The sequence below is a fragment of the Sceloporus undulatus genome, chromosome 9, assembly GCF_019175285.1.
Source record: "Sceloporus undulatus isolate JIND9_A2432 ecotype Alabama chromosome 9, SceUnd_v1.1, whole genome shotgun sequence".
Classification (NCBI taxonomy): domain Eukaryota; kingdom Metazoa; phylum Chordata; class Lepidosauria; order Squamata; family Phrynosomatidae; genus Sceloporus; species Sceloporus undulatus.
Window position 1 is genome coordinate 18148481 of NC_056530.1, and position 16140 is coordinate 18164620.

A 16140-nucleotide genomic window follows, 5' to 3' on the forward strand; every position below is an offset into this window, starting at 1 on the left:
CTTCTCTTCCTGTAATGCAAGGCCGAGGAACTCTTTTCCTCCTAAAGTCAGAATCCAGTTTCAGAGACATTTGGAGCTTAGGTGGATGAGAACAGGTAGGATTGGGCCAAAGACTAAAGGATGAGACCAAAAAAATCAGCATATTGTAGCTTAAAACTCACTTCTCCTAGCCTTAGAAGAGACCTTTCAACCTGGGGTGTGCAACTGGGAATGCCTTAGCCCCTTTTCCAGGAGACTTTGCAGGAGCACACCCTGCAAAACTAAAAAAAAAAAAAAATCAAAGCAATACTTTTGCCCCCAAATGCCCCCAGACACCTCTAAGGGAGACTCAACTTGTACTTGTTCAGGTATTTATCTTATTTGAGTGTGTTATAGTTACCTACCTTGACTGCCATTCTTTGGTGAAAAGGGGTGCTGGTGGTATAAATCCATTGAACAAGTACTAAATAAATCAGTGTTTGGTCCTCATCTGTATAATGTCCACAGACAGTGGGTGGATCCTAGGAAACATGGTTGGAAAGGTACAGCCCTTGGTACTTCTTATCTCCATGTGAAAATCTAAGCTCAGGCATCTGCACTGCTAGATGTTTGCTACACAATTCATACCAATGTCCCTCTGCCCCTCACCTGAAAGAGAGGAGAGAGACGTGAATCTTGGCAGAACACTCTTCAATACTTGCTCATGTCTAGCCTTCATAGAACCTAGGTGCAGTTCCAGTCCAATGATTTTCTCATATTCCTTGATGGTCCATCACATGCGCTGGGTGACACACTTGCTCTTGTATCAGTGAACTGTGAATCTGTCCCCTGTCCCCTAAATCCTCCCATCATCCAAAATAAAATTCAGAGCCAAACTGAAGCATCTTGTCTCCAAAGGATGTGAATCTTCATTTTAAGGTTATTTGGAGGGAGGGGGGCTAGATACTTTGGGGGACCTGAAGTAACCCCAAAATGGAGGTATGGTTAGCCCTCCACATTTGCAGCTTTGACTTTTGTAGGTTTGATTATTCACAGATTTGATTAATATATTCTCTCTAGGAATCTCTTGTTCCTCCAATATAACCCTGTAATCAACATCAGCCAGATGTCATGCTGGAGGACCTAGCGATTCCTAGAGAGAGCACTTTTCTAGGCATTTGTAGGCCCTCCAGTTTGTGAAAGTCACCTGAAGAGCACTGGAATTCAAAGATATAGCTGTGATAGTCTGTAGAATCTGTAGGATGATCTGGTAGCACCCTTGAGATGCAAATGCATTTGAAGAAGTAGACTTTAGTCTATAAAAGCTACTGCCAACTTCTTTCTTTCAATTAGTCTCAAAGATGCTACAAGATCTCTACATGCTAAACAGCAGTGGATTGGCTGTTTGTCAGTAGCTTGCTGTCACTGTGTCACCCTCATAGGTTCTATCAGGGGACGTCTTGGTGACTCTTGTCTCTCTTTTTCCTCTCTGTTGCAGCCACGAGAAAGGACAAGAAGGTGAAGAGGGAGTCGAGCTGCAGGAAGGTGAGGAGGGGTCCCGGGCTGCCTCAGAAATGCCCACCCGCAATTCGTGAGCAACTGGTAACCTCTGCGCAGGGAGGGAATGCTGCAGCCAGGGCACCACCCGATAAGTAAGGCGTACAACATGTTTGTGCTTGAACGAAAGCTGAGCTGCTTTCGTTTTCTCCTGTCTGGAGCAGATATTTTTCAGCATTGAAATTACACTGCTCCTGTCCACACACTGGTGCACATTGCAGATAACATGGACACATTAAACCACTGGCATTTATCACTGAAATTTAGTTTTGAGGAGAGAACCCTTTTCTCTTGCTACTAAACTTCAGAGATATTTTTGGAAAAATTAAAAAATTCAATATTGGCACCCATTGTAGATTGAAAGTTGTTTGTTTAGGTTGTTTGTTTTTTTACTCTAGGGACATAAAATGCATTATATATAACTCGGTTTGACATGAACTTACCATGTTGGATAGTTGAAGACACGGTTTATTCAGAAAATAATTACACATTGAGCTTGCTTGTTCATTTTGTTGTTGCTGCTGTTACAAGTGGAGCTGTAAGATCAGAACTGTTAGGAGCACCCCAACTATAAGGAACCTCTTCTGTCTTCCAGTCTGATAAGAAGGCAAAAAAAGAGAGAGAAAAGAAGCTTCCAATAAAAACAGAAGAAACTAGCAACAGATAAAATTATTTTGTCTCCACTAGTTCTCCATAGAGTCCAGTTGAAAATAACACACTCATTCCGAGAAAAAGAAATGAGAAAAGAAAACTGAAGACCAGGAAGTGGAATGATCTGATATTACACATAGCTTTACATAAAAAGTCTTCTCCTTGCATAGATTTGGACAAATATGCAAACGCCTTGTCTTAAAAATGTTATCCATCATTTGAAAAGAAACTATTCCATGCTTTATTTTATGTTATCCAGGAAAAAGGATGGCTTGGTGGGGAGCGGGGGAGATATTTTTCCCTGAATTTTTTCATTCCCTCCCCGCCAAAAAAGACTCCACAGCTCTATGGCAGAACCCACATTGTAGGGACTGATGTTCTACTGACTGCCATCAGAACTAACCAGCTTCCTTTCTTTCCCAGGAGATGGCACAAATGCAGATGAGCAGACGGCAGTGGCCATCGCTAGTGTTCAGCAAGCAGCCTTCACAGATCATAATATCCAGTATCAATTCCGCACAGAGAACAATGGAGGACAGGTAGCAGTCCACTTCAGCTCACCAGGCTTTTACTGACAAAGCCCCAGTTTTAGGAGAATCAATGGGGTAGAGGGACAGGAGTGTCATGTTCATGAGCTCCTGGCTATGAGACTGCTGTCATGGCTGATTTTCAGCTTGTATTTGGATGTCTGAAATCCCCCATTTTAGACTGCACCCCAAAATGGTCTTCATATTGTTTCCCCATAGTGTGACTTCCCTGTGAAGCCGGGAACAGTACCTCCCCCTTCCCCACCTCAAAAACCTGCCTGAAGAATGGCCTTTTCATGTGTCTTTTCTCCCAGGTGACATACAGAGTAGTTCAGGTGACGGATAGTCAGCTGGATGGACAAACAGATGCTACAGGGGCAGTCAGCGTGGTCTCAACAGCAGCGTTCACTAGCGGCCAGCAAGCTGTTGCTCAGGTGAGGGATGGTCTTGTCAGACCCAGAATAGCCTTCTGAGACTTCACAGCACAGGGCAAAATGTGTTCCGAATTGTGCTCCCAGAAGCTTCAAATGCCTCTGTTTTTTACCGACCCTTTCTGGGGCTGTTTGTTGTTCTATTTTGATGTTGTTGTGTGCCTTCAAGTCATTTCTGATTTAGGGCAACCTAAACCCACAGGGTTTTCTTGGCCAGTTTCATCAAAGGGGGTTTTCGAGGCTGAGAGACTGGGACTTGCCCAAGGTCACCCAATGGGTTTACATGGCCGAGCTGTGACTCGAACCCTGGTCTCCAGAGTCCTAGTCCAATGCTTAAAACCCAGAAGTAACTATATGGCCTTCCATAGGTTTCTGGTCTACAACTGTCATCACACTCAGCTGTCATAGCCATGGGGAAGAATTATGGGAGTCGCAGTTTAAGAACATTTGGAGGGCCTCTTTTGTTGTTAACTCCTGTCAAGCTGAGTTCGACTTATAGCAACCCCAGGAATGAGAAACATCCAAAGAAGCACAGCCCCCTGCTCAGGTCTTATGAAGTGGGGCTGTGCTTCTTTAATTGAATTTATCCATCCATAATTCATCTTTTCCCACTGCCATCTACCTTACCAAGCATTATTGGTAAGATAATGATCAGTGTGAGAAGACATGACTCACTTTGTCTAGTGAGCCATGTCTTCTCATGCTATGGCTAAAGTATGATAGTCTCAGTTTAGTGATCTTGGGCCTGTTAACAGACTGCCAAAATAAATCTGCTTTGGGTCTCTCTGGAGGTATGCTGTTTAAATGATGCATGGGTCCAGAGGTCGCGCCAAAGCCACACTCCATTCCTAAGCACTGGAGTGCAGCTTTGGTGCAGCTTCCAGATTCTTAGGACGCATGCATCATTTAAATAGCATACCTCCAGAGAGACCCGAAGCAGCTTTATTTTGGCAGTCTGTAACAGGCCTTGGCTTCTAGGGAGAGTCCAGGATCAATTTGCTCCAAGACCCACACCATCTGTAGAATTCTTCTCCGGCAACAATTGATTCTTTTCCAATCAGCTTTCTTCACTATAGTTTTTTGTGCGTTTTTTAGGCCATGTGGCTATGTTCTAGAAGAGTTTGATCCTAATATTTCGCCAGCATCTGCAGCTGGCATCTTCTGAATTTTAAAATTTTAAAAATTCACTTCATTTTGTTTTTGAGAACTATGAGGGAGCACCCTTGGCTTTAGGAAACTTGGTGTTAAAACCACAATTGACAATGCTGAGCCATATTACGCTACTGAATAGTGCAATTATAATCCACTTCAGGGGGGAATCCTTGTGCAGTTTAGTGAGGTGTGTGTAGAATTCTTAGCCAGCTCTCTAGTGCCTCTCCAAGCTACACACCCCAGATTTCCACAGAGTACAGTTAAAATGCAATAGAGCACAATAATTGCATAGTGTGAAAGCGTCCAGTGTTTGGCTCTCCTGTCTCTCTGGTGGAGGGCCAATGCATTCACAGAGCCGAACTGACATTCATTGATTTGCAGCATGCTAACCTTGCCTTCCCGCTTCCCCTGCAGTCTTCTTCAGCTGTCTACAGAGTGGTTTGTTTTTTACTGAATCAGCTTGAATAGGCTGCATCCGGCTTAGAGGAGCCGCATGCTAGGATGTGGTTACTGGCTGGTTCAGACCCATCTGTGGCTTCTTTTAGCTGTCAGCATGCACTTCCCGTGGCGATGTGTGTTTTCCTCTCTGCTTTCGCACCATCACTTCCTCCTTCTAGAACAGACCAAGAGATAGTTCACAAGATGGCTCAGTTAAAGCCAGTAATTATGTTTTAAAAGTTGCTTCCTTCTCGTATCCACAAGAGGGCAGTAGGCAATTATCGTAATTTTTATCATTATATTTATCTCCCACGTTTTTCCCAGCCCTGGGACTCAAGGCGAATCGCAAATGTTGCCGCAGGAACAAATAAAAACACGGTTGTTCGGTGGGTTGAAGTCAACTCAGAATTATGGCAATCCTGTTTTATGATTTCCTTGGCCAAAAGGGGTCTGTCTTTGCCGTCCTCTGAGGCTGAGAGAGTGACTTGCCTAAGGCTACCCACTGGGTTTCCAATGCTGAAGAGGGATTCGAACCCTGGTCTTCCAGAGTCCAACACTCAAACCACACTGGCTCTCTAAATAAAATCTCACTACACTAAAAGCATCTTAAAAGTTGAAAAATACAATACAATACAATACAATAGCATATGGAGAATGATACTTCGTAAGCAGTTTGTTTAAATGATTTTGACATTTATAAATTATTATACAGTATAGTGTTGAACAGTTGTAAGGCAAACGCTATGAAATGAATGTGCTGTGGACCCTTGTTCCAAGATCCCCAGTGGATAACAAAATCCATGGATGCTCGAGTCCCATTAAATATAATGACATAGCAAAACAGTGTCCCTTATTAAAAATGGAAAATCAAGGTTTGTTATTTGAAATGTATACTTTTTTTGAACATTTTCAAGCTGTGGATGCTTGAATCGGTGTACAAAAATCCGTGTATAAGAAGAGCCGACTGTATAATGTGATGTATAGATTGAATGTTTATACATAATAGAAATATCAATAAAACTTTAAAAATAAAATTTAAAAACGCATAAAAGCTCTTTGAAAACACTCCTATTCACACTTTAACTTTAATCACTTTTGAGGCCTGTGAGCCTTGCAGACGTCAACAAAATAAATAACGCACAACCAGTAGGTAACATCTTGAAAACTCCAGTTTGTCAGAAAGATATACATGATCACAGACTTTAATAAGAAATAATAAAGAGAATAAAGTTTATTAACAATTCAGTAAGAATAGAAGCTACATACACTCAGAAAAGAAAGAAAAATCACAGTCAAACCTTAGAGGGAAAAGTCCAAACACAGCCCAAAAGGAAGTGAAGCATGAGCATTAAAAAGGTTTTTGATTTCTTTATAGACTTTTAAGCGACATTAAGGGAATATATTTATAATCCAGGTTGTAATAATTTTTAAAGTATGCATTGGACATTCATATATGCACTTACAATTTCTTTTCTCTACTTTTGTTTCGTAATGTGACCAAAAAGGAATAAACAGAGGTGTAAACTGTTAAATAATAATAATAATAATAATAATAATAATAGAATTCAAAGGTATAGCCATGTTAGTCTGTAGACTCAGTATGTGGAGAGATCTTGTAGCATCTTTGAGACTAACTGAAAGAAAGATGTTGGCAGCATGAACTTTTGTAGACTTCAGTCTACTTCCTCAGATGCTTCTTAGGTAAAAATATAGTGTGTTTTTAATTTGCAGTTTTCCCATATTCACCGGGGCCCTTCACTCCTAATCCCAGCGAATATGGAGGGACCACTGTACTAAGATTTTTGGATATACTTTGATTTGGCCTTGGCTCCTATCCCAGGAGAAAGATGGAGTATGAATCAAAATGAATTGAATTAATAGCATGCTTAAAGCCTTTTGCTGTCTTGCACCCTTATCTTGACAGGCTGTGATCCAGAACCCTTTCAGCAATGGCGGGAGCCCAGCCACAGACGCAGTCAGTGGGGAGGCGCGGTTTGCGTACTTCCCTGCCTCCACGGTGGGGGATGCCACAGCAGTGTCGGTGCAGACGACGGATCAATCGCTGACGCAGGCAGGAGGTAGGGAACCAAGAACCCACTAGAGCATGGATGGTCAGATGTTGGCCCTCCAGATCTTGTTAGCCTGTTGGCTCTTACACAATATAGCCAGTGAGATGAATGATGGGAGTTGTAGTTCAGCAACATCTGGAAAAATACACTGTTTCCCAACCTTTGACCCCCCCCCCCCCCAGATTGATTGCAATTGTTGCTGTAGTGGGAGGTACAGCTCTCACAGGAAGCTAGTCTCCCAGAGATCTAGTCTGGCCTCTTAGCCTTCCACAGTTCCCCATCCCTGTAGCAGATAGATATGGTGCAAAGATGAATGTGTTTCTTGAGGTTCCCACTTGTAGCAGGTTGATTTTTTTTTCCATTTTGCTCTTTGTAGGCCAGTTCTATGTGATGATGACACCACCAGATGTGTTGCCAACAGGAACGCAACGTACCATCGCCCCTCGTACGCACCCCTATTCCCCGTAAGTATGACTGCAGGGATGTATAGAAGATAACATGGATCTGGCTAGGAGAATTACACCCAGGGGGTTGATAGCAGCCGCTCTCATAAAAAAGGAAGTGTTAGGAGTCAGGAAGCTGAACTATGAAAGCAGGTTGTTTGTTTAGCAGGAGAGGGTGAAGCATGAAGTGCATTGGCACACTCAAGAAGGTGGAGCTAATGACAGAATGAAGACATTTTTATGTAGGGTATAATGTGAAATGTGTGTGGATAGCAGAGTATGTATAGTGCAGGCCAAGAGTCAATGTGATCTGGATTGAGAGTTGGACTAGGACCCTGAGAGACCAGGGTTTGAATCCCTGCTCAGCCATGGAATCCCACTGGGTGACTTTGGGTAACTCTCTCAGCTTCAGAGGAGGGCAAACCCCCTCTTAACAAATCTTGTTGTAAAAACACAAGACTAGATTCTTCCTAGACATAAGCGAGTAGACATGAAATCAGATAACACCAACCACAGAAATGGGCATTTGGGACACTGAATGCTGAGTCCCTCCACTATCAAAGGTGAGCCCCCATCCTCTGACTTGATCCTGCAGATGCTACTGGACAGAAACTCCCATAAGCCATAGAAGTCATAGCCAGGAGGTGCTGGGAGTTTCATTGAGACATCTGGAGGACCACATATTACCCACATTGGATGCAGGGTCCCATCATGCTGCCTTGCGTGTGGTTAGAAGATTGGATTGGCTGTGGCCTCATTATGTAGACAGAAGCTAGACTGCTTTGGTGGTACACACCAGACTAAGTACAGTGGGTCCTTGGTATCCATTGATGTTTGGTTGCAGGACCCCTATGGATACCAAAATCCATGGCTACTCAAGTCAGATTATATACAGTTTATTGATGACTTGTGGAAAGCCAAAATATTTGCATTTAGACCTAAAGGATTGAATTGCAGGTTTCAGGAACATAGTACAGACAGGATATTTTGAGTGCTCCCCAAAGCTTTTTGCATACATTATTTCATTAAACATAGACTCACAGAGTTGGTAGCTATTATAAGGGCCAGTCCAACCTCCTTCAGCCATGCATTCCCAACAGATGGCCATCCAGCCTCTATTTAAAGACCTCCAAAGAGGGAAACTGTACCATCGTCCAAAGCAGCATATTCTTCTGTCGAAGGAAAATAATTCTTGACACTGGTTGTTGTTATCTCCTTTCGAGTTGACCCTGTGGGTGAGATATCCCCAAAACCTGCTGTCCTCCACGGCTACATCCTACTTCAGGGATGAGAGTGTGTTTCATGTGAGACCTTTTCTGATTTCCCCATGTCTTTGCCTTCAAAACCTAGGAAAATGGATGGGACACGGACGCCACGAGATGAGAGGCGAAGAGCTCAGCACAATGAAGGTGCGCAGAAGAGCCAAGCTGCACATACCCTGTTTTAATTGCACTCTGTTCAGCTAGAGATGTCCAACTGTGGGACCTCAATGCCCTTGAGAACCTGTTAGAAGAGCCAGATTCTTCATCCTCTCCCATTGGCTACATTAATGGTGTGCACAGTGGATGTGGTCCTTGGGACCCTTAAGTGTGGCCTTTGACGCCCCCATTTATATGTATGTATGTATGTTAGGGCTGATTTATTTTTATTATTGTATCTGAAAACATCACCAAAGCTATCTGGAAACGTGGTTTGCTTCTCCTAGTCCCCCAGAGTTCCTAAAAGCTCCCACCTATCCAAGTTCTGCAGTGTAAAATTTAAAGGAAATGTAGAAGATTCACTAAATGAAAATCCAGTCAACAGCTGTAAGTCAAAGGATCTCACTAAGCTCTAGGTAGTAAAATCAGTGAATGCTTGGGTAAATAAATAAGCTTGTAGCAGGGCTAAGCATACTAACAAGTTGCAGGAAGGAGTGAACTCTAAGGTTGGGATGCCATGACCCAAAGGACCCTGCTGTTGGTTACCATCACATGTACAAGTGCAAGTGATGCAAAGTCCTTGTCTGTAAATCGTAGGGAATAGTCAGGTTGATATGAAAGAAATCACTGTCTCAGGCAACTTCGTCCCAAGTTGTAATGCAAGGCGCAAATTGCTGCAGTCTTTGCTGGAATGGTGTATGATAGGATCAATAATTTCTCTCTTCTATCTAGTTGAACGGAGGCGGCGGGACAAGATCAACAACTGGATTGTCCAACTATCAAAAATCATTCCAGACTGCAATACAGATAATAGCAAGACGGGAGCGGTAAGGACAATTATCAGTGGAGTAGGAGTAAGGCAGCTGGGGGAGAGAATGAATGATGATTGGGAGCAGGTATTGGCATCTATTATAGCCTGATGCTAGAGATATAAATCCTTCACACCTATTTTATGATTTTGGGGACATTTTGCTTAAAAAAATGGATTTATAGAAGGAAAAAACACAGGCTATGGATGGCTGAACATGTGGATAACAAAATCCATGGATACAGAGGGCCGCCTGTAGAGTTTTTAAATGGATTCTAATGGTTTCAATTTCATAAAGGTGTTGTCTTTGAAGTAACTCTTATATTGGTATGTTTTAAACTATGTCCTTGCATAGTTTTAATCTGTATCGTTTTTAACATGTTGTAAGCCCACCTTGAGCTTTATTATTGGGAGGGATATAAATGGACAGGATAAAGAATTAAATATCTTTCTCTGGTGGAAAATTCTATTTTAGCATGTGAAAAATAAGAGATACATCTTTTTAAAACAACAACAACTAATTTTGGGGGCCCTTGAGCTTTGCAAGGGAATAAATAAAAGATCTGCCTACTTGACCTTCTGTTAGCTACTTCCAACCCAGAAGACCCTGGGTTTCTGGCCAGCCTGAAGGCATCATGGCAGTAGGGATCTGTGTTTTGCTTGATCTCACAGAGTAAAGGAGGCATCCTATCCAAAGCCTGCGATTACATCCGTGAGCTGCGCCAGACGAACCAGCGCATGCAAGAGACCTTCAAAGAAGCTGAGAGGCTACAGATGGACAACGACTTGTTACGGCAGCAGGTAGCTGAGCCCTTGGCCACCCTGCCCTTCCTTCAACCCTTATAGTAACAAGGCTTGCAAGAGTACCAAAACAGCCAAGCTATGTGGTACTATGGATGCAGAAACCAATTAGTAGAATAACAATTAAAAAGTAGTTTCTAGTACTTATGGCCATGGAGATAAAGTTATGTGATGCAGTAGTTTCACCAGCAGTTTTCAAAATCTTACAAGGGGCAAACAGCAGGCATAAATTTCATTCCTGTGCCCTTCTGTCTGTTCTAAGGGTAAGAGGCATGAAACGTATGCCTGCTGTTTGCTGCTTGTTAGAATTGGCTAAAACTATAATAATCAAGAAGGGAGGAGTGGGAGGGAAAAATTGCAAACTTGAAAAATGCATACAGGCTGCTGGATTTCAGTTGCCCTCAGTGCAGGGTTTTGCAGCTGGCATCCTAGTCAACAGTTATGAGCTTGTAAGCTGGACTTGCAGTCTCACAAGGCAGGGATTCACATTTATGGTTGTAAGCAAACAAACGTGACCCCTGAATTATTATTATTTTTTACCTTTACAGCCTGGCAGCACTCCAATGGGATTATTTCTGAGGTGCTGGAAATTGGGGTGCTGGGTCTCTTTCCAGCTGCCTGTTTCCAGTGCACCAAGCTGCCATGGCTGCATTCAGTGAAACTTGGGATTTGTAGCTTGGGGAGGCACTAGAGCATTCTGACTACAAATTCTTAATGCTAAACTACAAATCTCAGCATTCCATAGGATGAGGCTGTGGCAGTAAAAATGGAATCATAATGCTATATTGGCACAGTGTAAAAGGGCCCCCAGAGGAGAAATGCATAGATCTATGAAAGTTGTTGAACATAAGTGCCCATCATCCCTTGCCATTGGCTATGCTGGCTAGGGCTGATGGGAGTTGCCCTTCCACAACATCTGGAGGAATTCACTTTCCCAACCTTGTTATATGCTGTTTAAAATGGCACCCATGGTTTGTCTTAAAGAGCCAGGATCTACTCAGGAATCCGTTTTTTCCAGCTTCTCTCTTTCTTTCTCTCTTTCTCCCCCTGACCCCATGACAGATTGAGGAGCTGAAGAACGAAAATGCCCTTTTGAGAGCACAGTTGCAACAACATGGGATCGAGATCGTGGGAGACACACCGGGGCAGTAAAAAAAACCAACCCAGTCCTTCTTTGCCACTGCCTCTTCGTATGGAATATCAGCCTTCAGTTCTCCTGCTCCTTTTTGTATAAAGACGCCCCTACCTTCAATGAACGTTGTTTCACTCCCCCTCACATGGGAGTCAAATAAAGAGGAGGAGAAATTTGGGGAGGTGCAGGGAGCCAAATCATGTGGCTGTTGTCCCAGGCCTTGCAACTGCTCCCAAGATCCCTCCTGCCCCAAATACGCTTCCCTACTAGCCCTTCCTATCTCCCTCCTTTCCTTTACTTAGGATATATTAACAGTAAACAGACAAAATCTGCATTTTTATAGTAGATTTTTAAACACAGGCTAGCCAATTGTCTTTCTTTTCTTTTCCCTCCCCTGCCTGATCTCAGGGGTCAGGGAATATCCCCCACCTTAGCAGTTTAAATCTGTTGGACTCCATTTTCTCTTCCGAGACTTGTGTAGTTCTGAATCTTGCTCCCTAGGGGCGGTCGGACTGATCTGTTTTGGTTATGGCCATGAACATGGGGCAGGAGCAGGGGCTTGGTCTCTCAGGTTTGGCTGCTGAACCAGTGTTTTGGCTTTTTGCTCTGCCTGTGGCCCCTCAGCTGTGAATAATTTTTTCAGGAAATCTGGAACGCAGTCTGCAAAGTTTTAAGTTCTCTCGCTTTAAGGTGCACTGAAGCAAATGCGCCTTGAGCATTTAAGCACACGTGTGCTTTAACTTGCACATCTTGTGCAGTCATGCACAGGTTGCATTCATTGTGAGTGTTGGCAAAATTCAGCAACAGTTAGTTGGTGCTTAATTCTAAGTTGCACCAACAAGACCTTTTGCTGGCTTCTACTGTGTGTCACAAACATGGAAGGTTGCCACTCCGTTTTTGCCTCTTAGCTGTGTCTGTCCTCTTTCTGTTTCCACATCAGAATTTGTATTTTGTTTTAAAGGCACAGTGGAAAACTGTCCTAAAGCCTACTTCAATCTCATCCTTCCCTTCCTTTATTTCCCTTCTTGTAAGTATTCTTTTAGTTTATTAGTTTCAAGGCGCGTTTGTATAGAGGTACGGTGTTTGTATGATAGCTGAAACCCAGGCCGTTAGGAAAGTTTTTAGTGGTGGATTGAATTGACAACAGGGTTGCTTTTTGTGTGTTTTTTGATATTATATAATTTTTTAATTAAACTTCAGCAGTGTTTTAGGATTTCAGGTTGAAATGGAAGAATCAGGAGATGTGTTTTTAAAAGAAGTAGTCTCCAATATTTTGGGTTTTCCCCACCTCCCCCCACTTCCAAACAGATCTTTTTTTTTAAGAAAAGAAAAATGATAAAACGACAAATAATATTATTGTAATAGCCAGTACCTTAGGTTTGATTTTTTAAAAAAATATCTATATATACCAGCCCCCAACGAAAAAAAGCATAATCCACGATTGCAGCTGGATTTGTAGCGATATTTGTACTGTTCAGTCCTGCTCCAACCCTTTTGAATGTAAGGACGAGGAGGGAAAGGTTAAATCAAGGGAAAAAGCAAATGGTATATATAAATATATATACATATATATATAAGAAAATTAATAAGTTGGCTTGCAGAGTTTGATTGTTGGAAAGTAGGAAATAATTCTGTTTATATATAAAAGGAGAAAAATTGCACAGAAATAACAGTGTATCAAGTCATTTGTGCTTCGACAGCTTCTCTTTAAAATTCTGTTGCATTTGATTCCTTTTGAAAAACAGCAACAATGCAGGTTCTTCCCATCCTGTTTATGAAGAAATTTACTCATAGTAGTAAGTTCTGATCAATACAGGTAAAATGCAGTACTCACCTAGTCCATAACCTCCAAAATTACAAGTAGGACACAAGGCCAAGCAACCGCAGAATGTGATCAAGGTGGCAAAAGTTAGTAATGAGGATGAACACCCAACCGATGAGATTGCAGCAGTTTGCTTTTGCCTGAGACTACTGGGAAGGGCAAGATTCTGCCCTGCTGCTGCTGCGCCTTGAATTCAGTTTGCAGCAATGGAAGTAAACTGAGGAAAAAGGGGGAAAGGAAGAAGAAGCAGAGAGAGAAAATGGGACACTAAAGCTGAAAATGTGAGATGATAAAGGACAGACTGCCAAATCAAGAGAGCTGGGGAGTATGTTAGTGACAGTACATAGCCTTTTAAATGCATTTTCTGTTGCCACTTGCATGGAAGTGTCTTGGATATACAAGGGCTTCCCTGAACTTGCTTTTAAAAATGAAATCCCTCTGATCAAATGGCACCTTTCAAAACTAGGGGTGGGTGTGAAATCTCATTTCCCTCCAATCCCTCTGCACACTGATCTGCCCTCCTTTGCACCTCCTCTTTCTTGGATACTCACCTCTGCAAACTAGTAGTAGCAATGTCCTTGAGCTCCTTTGAAAACAAATGGACTGACATCCCTCTGCCCAGCGAAGGGCACAGAAGGACAGGGTGCCCGGAGGAATGATGGAACTCGCAAGCAGCTTGGCTCGCCTGCCTGTCGCCTGTCCGTTGCTGTGCCCGGCGCCATCCGTAATCTGTGATGTTGGCTGTCACTGTCTGTGCCCCAGATTTGGGAGGAGGGGTGGTGGGAAGAGAGAGGCACACAGAGGAAGGGGGCAAAGAGGGTTATGTTGCAACCTTCTCTGCCTTGTTTGCTGTTGGAGCATCACACAGTGGCATCCCTTGACCTGGCTTTTGGCAAACATCTGGAGGCCGAGGTCTCTCAGGAGAGGAGAGAGTCTCAAGGGGACAGTGAGCTTCTTTTTTTGTCCCCCCAGTTGAATGATGTCTTTAACATTCAACCTATCTTTTGTCATCTAAAAAGGACAGAAGCTGAAGCCAACGTGGACGCAAGCTGTTTCGCCGAATTCTGTGAATGCTGAGCCTTTCGGATCATTTTGCAACTTTCATACGTTTTTCATATGCAAATGTTTTTGTTCTTATTGTCAATGGCATGTATGGCTTTGCCCACAAATGGTTACAAAGGGGCATCAGCTAACATTTAGCATCCAATTATTAGAGAAAGAGCTAAAAAGGTCATGCAAAGAGAAAGGTAGTTATGGTTTCCAGTGTTAGCTCCCATTAACAGCACCATGGTCTCTGGGGCCCCTTTCATATTGTTGTGAGCCTTGAAGTAATTTCCAACTTAGGGCAACCCTATCACAAGGTTTTCTTAGCAAGACCTATTCCAAGGAGGTTTGCCATTGCCTTCCCCTTAGGCTGAGAGAGTGTCACTTGGTTTCATAGCTGAGCAGGGGATCAAACCATAGTCTTCAAAGTTGCAGTCCAACACTCAAACCAATAACTACACCATGCTGGCTCACCCTTTCACATTACATAGTTACAATGCTATGATTCTGTTGTAATGCCATGATGGCAACATGCAGTGGAATCCTGAGATTTGTGGGTTAGGTCGGGATTTTTAGCGTTTGCAGATGGAGAAGTCTGGTTACTCCTCAGACTACACACTACAAAAGGAGATGTTGCCATGTGGTTAAAGATATGATACGATTGTGTTGTGCAGAAAAGCTTTGTATATAAATACTGGGGTGGAATTCCTGCAGTCCCTTGGCCAACCTTTTTAATTTTTGCTTTGTGGAGTTGTGTGCATTCGTCATTTCCAACTTCTGGAGAGCCCCAAAGCAAACCTATCAGGGTTTCCTATTTCTTGGCAAGCATTCAGAAGAGGTTTGCATTTGCCTTCCCCTGTGGTTGAGAGAATGTGACTTGCCCAAGGTCTCCCTTTCGGTTTGAGGAAGCCTTTCCCAAAAGAACAAAAACTCATCAAAAGTAGAAACCAGGTGATGACTGGCAAATGACTTCTGGTTGTGCAGAAATAGCAGAATGATCTGGAGGGATCCAAAATGTCATAGGTTTGGCGCTCTGATCCTCCAGAGCTGTCCAGGCTTATGTTAGGCAATGTCACTATCAAGTTCACAGATAATAAAAAATAAAAGCTTTATTTTTATCTCGCCTTTCCACAGATCAAGGCGGCGTACAACAGTGGGGTTGCATCCCCAGAACAAACAAATAGCAATAAAAACACTACAATGTCAAAATCAGTAAAAACAACATCAATATACAATAACAATTCCAAGCCAATTCAATATAAAATAATACAATTCATACAATTCAAGTTCACAGATGTCCTGAGTGCCACCCCACAACTGTGACAGTTGGATAAAATTGCCATGTTATGCATCTGTTCTTAATTTCCTGCAGTGCCCAGATGCAGTGCCACTTGGATGCAGTGATAAATTACAAGAGTAGCTAAAATCACATCCCATTTATATGGGGTTCATTTTTATCAGGGCTATGGGGTGTGTGTGTCCAAAATGAGAGAGCATTGCCCTGCCAAATAAGAATCCTCCCTCCCCCAATTAAATGTTCCTTCAGTTCCCAAATTTCTAGCACTGCTGAAAATGAGAAATTGAACATTCCTTTCACCTGGAAAGCCTGTATTTGGTGCCATCGGATTCCTTGGTAATTTTGCCTGCCCTTTTTCACACTGGATTCTCAAATTGTATTTCTAAATGTTCAACTGAAGGTTTGTATAAAATGCTGGTCTGGGGCAGCTGGGAGGTAAAGACCAAAGCCTCCAGAGATTTAACTGCTCCCCTGGTATATGTGTGTGTATCTGCTTTCAAGTCATCTGTTGACTTATGGTGGCCACAAGAATTTAATAGGGTTTTCTTCAGTAAGGGATACTCGGAGGTGGTTTTGCTTGTTCCTTCTTCTG

General features: G+C 42.8%; 1 protein-coding gene and 1 long non-coding RNA gene across 9 annotated transcripts in view; one reads left to right on the plus strand and one right to left on the minus strand.

Moving 5' to 3' along the window:
• Positions 1–13052, plus strand: part of USF2 (upstream transcription factor 2, c-fos interacting) — a 22535-nt gene extending 9483 nt beyond the window's left edge. The window contains exons 2-10 of one of the 3 annotated variants that reach the window (XM_042440678.1): positions 1457–1503; positions 2590–2705; positions 3008–3127; positions 6639–6792; positions 7160–7247; positions 8577–8635; positions 9377–9471; positions 10125–10253; positions 11316–13052. In XM_042440678.1, coding sequence (XP_042296612.1) covers positions 1457–1503; positions 2590–2705; positions 3008–3127; positions 6639–6792; positions 7160–7247; positions 8577–8635; positions 9377–9471; positions 10125–10253; positions 11316–11405 — 898 coding nt within the window. In that variant the 3' untranslated portion in view covers positions 11406–13052. Of the gene's footprint in view, positions 1–1456; positions 1611–2589; positions 2706–3007; positions 3128–6638; positions 6793–7159; positions 7248–8576; positions 8636–9376; positions 9472–10124; positions 10254–11315 lie in introns of those variants that run through there. The other 2 variants (XM_042440679.1, XM_042440680.1) reach the window with 2 other exon arrangements.
• LOC121915998 lies at positions 1–14259 on the minus strand. Of its 6 annotated transcripts, none has more exons than XR_006100777.1 (5): positions 13220–14259; positions 4667–4889; positions 1959–2111; positions 384–627; positions 1–41 (listed from the first exon to the last, which is right to left on the minus strand). It is a non-coding gene; the product is annotated as an uncharacterized LOC121915998 (long non-coding RNA). The 6 variants fall into 6 exon arrangements; XR_006100774.1 differs by having other exon boundaries at positions 1–113; XR_006100773.1 differs by having other exon boundaries at positions 7–260.
• Positions 14260–16140: the final 1881 nt, after the last annotated feature.